We start from the raw sequence: 6,888 nt of genomic DNA on the forward strand, positions 1-6,888 counted from the left end.
GGACAAAAAAAATGGTAAAGAAAGGATAGAGTATGGCATACGAAACGGATATAGTCAGGAAGGGATTAGGAGATTGAGAGGGGAGAGTGATAGAGTAACTCTGGAACTGGTGAATAGGGATAGGGAAAATCAGGAACAAGTGCAATTTAACCAAATAAGAAAAGTTAAATATAACAGTAGGTATAGATATTTATTTACGGGACAAAGGGAGTATCTAAGAAAAGATGGAAGACTAAACAGCCAAAGTTTGATGGCGAAGGCGAGGTGCAGAAATTTAGAACCTTGGAATAGATACTGGCTTGCGTGTGAGGAGAAAAGGTGCGAGTTTTGTGGAAGGGGACGAGGATCTCTGAAGCACTATTTAGCAGATTGGGACAAGCGGAAAAATGCTAATATGAGCATAGAAGATCTTTTAGAGGGTAGGTTTAACACGTTGGCCGCCACGTCACCCATATATGGGTGACAGAGCTTTTCGCTAAGGAACTTCAACAATTCATTTTAAAAGCTAAGTGTTGACAAAATCAAATTGGGATAGAATTTGTAAATTTTTATGAGAATACAAAAATAAGTAATACGACAAATGTTAGATTCTGTAGTCTGTAATTGTTTCAAGACAAAATTTTAGGCCTGCAGCCAGCCAACGTGGTAATGCAAGAAATGTAGATTGGATAAGGAAATTAGTAAACGGGAAGGATAAAAGTACAATCTACAATTAGTAACATACGTTCAGAGAAGAGAAGCAAAGAGAGGGTGGGTAATCGCGTGGGGTGATGAATGTAATGTGGCAGGGTGGGTGGATGTGTGAGTATAGAGAATGGAAAACCAAGTCCCATTACTGGGCCGAAAGGCTGAAATTAACTTAAAGGCTGAAATAAACTTATTACTACTACTACTACTACTGTGTATGTATTAGGTTGTCCCAGAAGTTTCTTTCGCTTTATTAATAAATAATATATGCACAATAGTTTATGTTTTATGTTACATTACTGAATTGTGCACGATTCATTTTGCTCCATTACTGTTACAACATGAATATATATGAAATTAGATTGTCTATTTATATAAACACGACCACATGAAATAATTGAGTGCAACTCGCGAAAGAAACTTTCGGGACAACCTAATATTACTTATTAATAAAACGAAAGAAACTTTTCGGACAACCTAATACTTTGAGAAAGAAAAAATTTTGTTTAAAATCAATCTTTTCAATTATAAAAATGAAAATACCCCCTTAAGACTACCATTATCATCCTTCAATAACAATTAACGTTTTACGCAGGTCGTGACACAGTGGTATCGAGCCCCTGAGGTACTTCTGGGATGTTCTTATGCGACTCCTGTTGACATCTGGTCTGTGGGGTGCATACTAGCAGAATTGAGTCGACTCGAACCCCTATTTCCTGGGACGAGCGAAGGTGATCAACTCGATAGGATTTTTCAGTAAGTTACTCGAAACATTGTTTCCCTTTGTTTGTTTATATCGTTTGAATTTACACGTGTTTTCTTTTTTTCATTTATTTAACAGAGTAATAGGAACCCCATCGCAAGAAGAATGGCCCGAGAACGTGTCCTTAAGTTGGACAGCTTTCGCCTGCAGGCCACCAAAACCATTAGCGGCAATAATACCTGATCTCAACGAAGATGGACTAGATTTAATTAAGAATTTGCTTATGTTCGACCCTCATAGTCGATTGACTGCGGCTCAAGCTCTAAGACACCGGTACTTTACCGAAGACGACTCGTGATGACTATTTTTTCATTGCGATAAATATTTTGTAGCTGTTTATTCGTTTCTTAAACGCAGACTGACGTTACTGTATCAAATGATAGTAATCTTATTTACGTGTAAGAACGTTGCAGTACTTCTTTTCTTTTAGTTTTTATTATACATATATTTTTTTTTTAACAGTATAGTCTACCGCGATTATAATACGATACGGATCTTTGTAAGTAGGTAGAGCTTATGAATATTCTCATTTAGAAATTATAATTGCAAAGCACGTTTATCACATCGTATGAAACTATCATCATATTTAATTCACATTGCCATCACGTAACTCTGAGCATCGTCGTAATTTAATCATATGTAGATGTTATATCAGAGCAAACAATAATCTTTTCGTTCTATTCCGACCATCGTATCATTTCCATCGTTAGTGTATTTAATGGTAACTTTATTTATTTAGTTAACAACTAGTATTTCGATTCTCTTTTGTCTCTACAGTACCGATAATCGTATTAAGTCGACTTTTCTTCATTTTCATTATCGTTTACGTTGTGGTATTTTCCCAACCGTACGAGATACAACATTCATCGACGCACACCAAAAAATTATGTTATTCAATAATCAAATAGGTGTGCTTTCATAAAGCGCAACGATGTTCATATCACATGCCTTAATTTTCAGTATAGTTAAACGTAACGATAAGCGTAGGATTAAGTAGCGTTATTCTTGTAAGACTGGGGCCTCTCTTGACCCGTTAGATTCGCTGGAAAGACATAAGGTGTTCCGCGAAAGAAACCAGAAAGTACACTGCCATATACTGTATATGTAAAGCAAACGAGTAATAGCGTTTAATGAGGTAATTGTATGTTCAGTATGTGTATAAATCCAAACTCTGCGAGCAATATTTATATACACCTAACGCACAATTTGTAGAGAAGAGTGAAAGGACCTTTAAAAAGACTGTACAACAAAATAAAGATTTTATAATTTTATATATCAAATATGCCTACGAATTTAATGTAATTTTCAAAATTAGGCAATTGTCGATGATCCAACTAAGCCTAGCAAGAAGTACGATAAACGTGCTCTTGTGTACAATTTGAATTGCCCGCCAATTCTTCGTATCAAATATGGCGTGTTGATCGTAGCACTTTCCTAATCGCACAATTGTCTGAACAGAAAGTTAACTACAACGCCATTGATTTTATCGCTTCAAAAAGCTTAGAGAAGGTAGATAATAGGTAGATGATACTTAAAATGAAACTATTTTTGAACCTCGGGTTGATTTCGTCTAAACGGCTGCCGTACTTGCGCACCAATCTCTTCAGTCACTCGCACTGCTGGAGAAAAATGGCGACTGAAGTGGAAAAGGCGCAGGCTGCAGCTCCTGGAGGTGATACGATTTTCGGGAAAATACTGCGCAAAGAGATACCTTGTAATTTCATTTACGAGGATGATAAGGTAATTTTAGATGATTGACATACAATAAATGTTCTATGATAAAAAATCCATTTATTTTTGTCATGTGAATTGATACACGGTTAATTGCCGGATTTCGGCGTTTCATCTATTATTACTCGATGTATAGTTCAATATTTGCGAAGATACATCTCAAATTACAACTACTAGTTTTAACTTGATTTTAAGTGTAATGTCGAAATGTTTCTTTCTAAGTAATTTTAATATTTTACAATTATTCAGATTTTCGAAGTACCTCCTTGTCGGTGGATTATTTCCCATTATTTTACAGCTATAGACAAAAAGAACACGTCTGAAGACTTCCAAAATTAGCGTTTCAAAAGTTGGGAGACTTTATTATTAGTTATATATTATTATTCTTAATATACAACAAATAAATTCTTCAAAAAAGTTGAATAACAGAAATTTGCATTGATATAAGAACTATTATTTATGCATTAATTATTAATAAATACAATAAATTAAGGATAGACATTACAAGAGAATATTATACTTTGGTATACAAAAAATAGAATTAATAGAAATAAGCCAATAGGTTAAAAAATATGAAACATGTAAAATTATTTTGTTGTATTTATAAATTTAAGTGAAACATCATGAAAGAGAAATGATAATATCATCTTTAATAACATTGGTACTAATGTTTACAAGTAAAGACTAACATACGTAAAAGAGTTCAACATAATACTAGAAATTCTTTTGAACAAGAAAGAATAAGTAGTTTTTCAATAATATCTAGTTAAAATGGTATTGCAAACAGAGATTCAAAAGTCCATATTTTCTCGTGGAATACTCATCTTGTCATATACAACCTATAAAAATATAATGAGTGACTGTTGCTTACATAATCTGTCATATCATTGAGAATTGTAGACCGCAATATATAGCATAATTGCAATTGTAATGTGTTTCTTAAAAGTAATTTTAATATGTTAGTGCGTCGCATTTCAAGACGTCAACCCTCAAGCACCTGTGCATTTTTTGGTGATTCCACGGAAACCAATTCAACAACTGTCAAAAGCAGAGGACGAAGACGAAGGTGTCCTGGGACATTTAATGCTAGTCGCGCGTAAAGTGGCGAAGCAGCAAGGCCTTGATAATGGTTTTCGTTTAGTCGTAAACGACGGAAAAGACGGTGCACAGTCTGTATTCCATTTACACCTTCATGTTCTCGGTGGTCGTCAATTGCAGTGGCCCCCTGGTTAAGAAATTTTACTGTGATTGGTAAAAATTTTCCAATATTTATAATCTGGTTTATAAAGGGTATGTTCGGACAGTAATAAAGCATTGAAAAAGATAATTAAGTGTAGAATCTTTCATACATGTGCATTTATTTCAAAGTAAATTGTATATAGTATAAAAAATAGTAATCATTTTGTAATAGAAAGCACATTTTACTTCTTTTCGTACACTTCGTACACGAATTGCGTACCTTCTTCCTCTTGAACACCTTGAGGAACGGTTTCATCTCTAAAATTTGTTGGCATAGAGTAAAATATAGAAACAAAAAATATTCGTCTATAACTGTTAAGATTATAAATGAACTCACTGCTGCAAGATGAAAGTATTAGGAATCGGCGGGAAAAAAGTGTCGCAATCGAAATATTTTTTTATTCTCGTCAGGTATAATCTATGGAAATTAGGAGACTCCATAGCAGCCTGTAACTCAAACACACAATCATTTTACGCGATATTGGAGACCTTTTAAAACAACATTGATCATTTTTGTGTAATTACAATATGATGTGGTTTTGCGTGTAAACGTGTTTCTAACTTTTTCTACAATAAATTATAACCATTGAAGTAACAGTCTGATAAGAATAAGCTTTCTGAGTGCTTACAATACAGACATAAAAGTACCAAATACAGATTACTTCAGTTTACAGAGATTTTAACCATTTCTTTTCGTAATTGTTTGAAATAAATGTAACTTTTAAACGAAGTGAAAAATTTGAAAAAAAGAAATGAAAATATAGTCATATTTGTACCCGAAATTAGATAAAAACATAATGTTTGATTTCTTATCGGCGATTGCTAAAAGTATACCACGTCAGGTTTTTTGACTATCTACATTTTTTTATCGAATCAAGTATCAAATTCTTTTATATCTCGAAAGAAAGATAAATGGATTTACACCATATTGATAATCGAGAGCTTACTATACGTTACATAATAACGTGATTATGTTTTTAGAAGTAAATAATGCATATAATGTTATTATTTTTATGAAAGTAAATAATTGTAATAAAAATGTGTGATTTTAAAGATGTGATCACAGTGTTTTAATAAAAAATATATTTTTCTTCTACTCGACATCCGATAAAATATTTGTATGCGGTAGTGTATCATATATGCAAACATGCAGCGTTATATTCAATTAATTTTAATTTATTGTGAATTTTAAAGTATCGGTATTTTTGTCAGTAAAGAGAAAAAAGTCTATAGTTGCATTTGTACTATTAAAGAATCTTATATATTATTTAAAATCAATTGAATATTTTGTTTCGTCTATATAAGTATTTGATACTTTGATATCTTCACTGTAAGTACCCTAAAACTCATTTTCATTCAATTGCGAAATCGGAAAGTTCCAGTAAAAAAATGTTAATTTCCCATACAAGGACATGTATGGAAATTATAATTAAAAAACACAATACGGTTTGAGTTAATGAATGTATACCTTGTACACAGAACTCCCTCCAATTACCCATATATTTTCAACTTGATCTTTCAGCGGAGGTTGCGAAATAATTTCGAGAGCTTGCGGAATGCTTTTGCATACAATTGCCTGGTCCCCGAAATTCCTATATATTCGTACATAATATAAAGCTTGTAACGTCAAATACTATTCTCTAATGTACTTCATTTTACGTAACAAAATAATTAGCATTACAAGAATTGCGACGTTAGAACCATGTTTATTCGATTCTTTAATGGTTTATATTTCTTAGGAATACATTCCCACGTCCTTCGTCCCATAAGGACAACATTTTTTTTATCTTTATCTTTCGTTTTCGTAGTCATGCTCGTAAAGAATGCCATTTCACTTCTGTATCCACAGAAAAGAAGTAGATTAGAATGTGCAGTATCGTTCATAATTAACGACCCAAGGTTACATCTTACTTAAGCTTCCATGGTAAGGTTCCATTTACTCCAATTCCCATACCTTCACATGCAGCCGCGATTAAATTTAACTGTAAATGCATTTTTCTCACTAAAAATTTCAAATTTTAGAATCAACAAGTAGCCAACGACTCGCGCGAGTGCTGAAGTGTGTAACTTGCGAACCTACTGATTATCAACACTCCTCGTGCATCCTCGAGTCCTCGTACCAGTTTTGAGTAGCACGTGCTTTGTGTAACCGTTAAAATTCAAATGAATAGATGGCAGTGCAGTCTAAAGTTATGGCATTCTAGATGCTCTAAGCGTAATAAGAAAAGACAAGTGGATTTTCGTAACGGTATTTATTAAAAAATAACTAAATGATAGTAGCAAGGAATGACTAAGAATGTGGCTAAAACAAAGAGAACATCGGAACATTAGTGGTGGGTACATGAAGAAGGACACGAATATGAAAGTAAGAAGAAGAAAGGAAGGAAGGAAAATTCAATTGGTATGGGGAAATGAATAAAATAGTTATACTTTAGTTTTGGTTTTAGTTTAAGGTAAAATAAGGGATT

At 33.2% G+C, this 6,888-nt stretch overlaps 3 protein-coding genes and 1 long non-coding RNA gene across 6 annotated transcripts in view; 3 read left to right on the plus strand and 1 right to left on the minus strand.

Annotated features, from left to right (window-relative positions):
• Positions 1-2,420, plus strand: part of LOC128885586 (cyclin-dependent kinase 4-like) — a 22,458-nt gene extending 20,038 nt beyond the window's left edge. The window contains exons 4-5 of the mRNA XM_054139684.1: positions 1,283-1,443; positions 1,529-2,420. Coding sequence (XP_053995659.1) covers positions 1,283-1,443; positions 1,529-1,748 — 381 coding nt within the window. The 3' untranslated portion in view covers positions 1,749-2,420. The remainder of the gene's footprint in view (positions 1-1,282; positions 1,444-1,528) is intronic.
• A 431-nt stretch (positions 2,421-2,851) lies between these two features.
• Positions 2,852-4,508, plus strand: LOC128885471 (adenosine 5'-monophosphoramidase HINT1). 2 transcript variants are annotated; one of them, XM_054139538.1, is made up of 3 exons: positions 2,852-2,959; positions 3,058-3,190; positions 4,145-4,508. In XM_054139538.1, the coding sequence occupies exons 2-3, from the start codon at positions 3,080-3,082 to the stop codon at positions 4,412-4,414; spliced, it is 381 nt and encodes a 126-aa protein (XP_053995513.1). In that variant the 5' UTR covers positions 2,852-2,959; positions 3,058-3,079; the 3' UTR covers positions 4,415-4,508. The 2 variants fall into 2 exon arrangements, with proteins under 2 accessions (XP_053995513.1, XP_053995512.1); XM_054139537.1 differs by having other exon boundaries at positions 2,855-3,190.
• Positions 4,509-6,573, minus strand: LOC128885469 (dihydrofolate reductase). 2 transcript variants are annotated; one of them, XM_054139534.1, is made up of 6 exons: positions 6,501-6,573; positions 6,332-6,422; positions 6,102-6,257; positions 5,889-6,012; positions 4,758-4,867; positions 4,509-4,678 (listed from the first exon to the last, which is right to left on the minus strand). In XM_054139534.1, coding segments are annotated over exons 1-6 (558 nt in total). In that variant the 5' UTR covers positions 6,502-6,573; the 3' UTR covers positions 4,509-4,602. The 2 variants fall into 2 exon arrangements, with proteins under 2 accessions (XP_053995509.1, XP_053995510.1); XM_054139535.1 differs by having other exon boundaries at positions 6,497-6,572.
• LOC128885477 (uncharacterized) overlaps positions 6,204-6,888 on the plus strand; it is a 1,031-nt gene continuing 346 nt past the window's right edge. Inside the window, exons 1-2 of the long non-coding RNA XR_008459611.1 lie at positions 6,204-6,344; positions 6,443-6,888. The exon at positions 6,443-6,888 is cut by the window's right edge and continues 346 nt beyond it. This is a non-coding gene — a long non-coding RNA (uncharacterized LOC128885477). The remainder of the gene's footprint in view (positions 6,345-6,442) is intronic.

The sequence above is a fragment of the Hylaeus anthracinus genome, unplaced genomic scaffold (assembly GCF_026225885.1).
Source record: "Hylaeus anthracinus isolate JK02 unplaced genomic scaffold, UHH_iyHylAnth1.0_haploid 11981, whole genome shotgun sequence".
Taxonomy (NCBI): Eukaryota; Metazoa; Arthropoda; class Insecta; order Hymenoptera; family Colletidae; genus Hylaeus; species Hylaeus anthracinus.

What these genes read in the sequence shown, in the direction of transcription:
- LOC128885471 (XM_054139537.1), top strand. Translation starts at nt 2,975, where the DNA reads ATGATACTTAAAATGAAACTATTTTTGAACCTCGGGTTGATTTCGTCT. An exon ending in TCATTTACGAGGATGATAAG is followed by an intron (nt 3,191 to 4,144) that starts GTAATTTTAGAT and finishes TTAATATGTTAG; the next exon opens with TGCGTCGCATTTCAAGACGT.
- LOC128885469 (XM_054139534.1), bottom strand. An exon ending in ACCTTACCATGGAAGCTTAA is followed by an intron (nt 6,258 to 6,331) that starts GTAAGATGTAAC and finishes CTGTGGATACAG; the next exon opens with AAGTGAAATGGCATTCTTTA. An exon ending in GTTCTAACGTCGCAATTCTT is followed by an intron (nt 6,013 to 6,101) that starts GTAATGCTAATT and finishes ACGAATATATAG; the next exon opens with GAATTTCGGGGACCAGGCAA.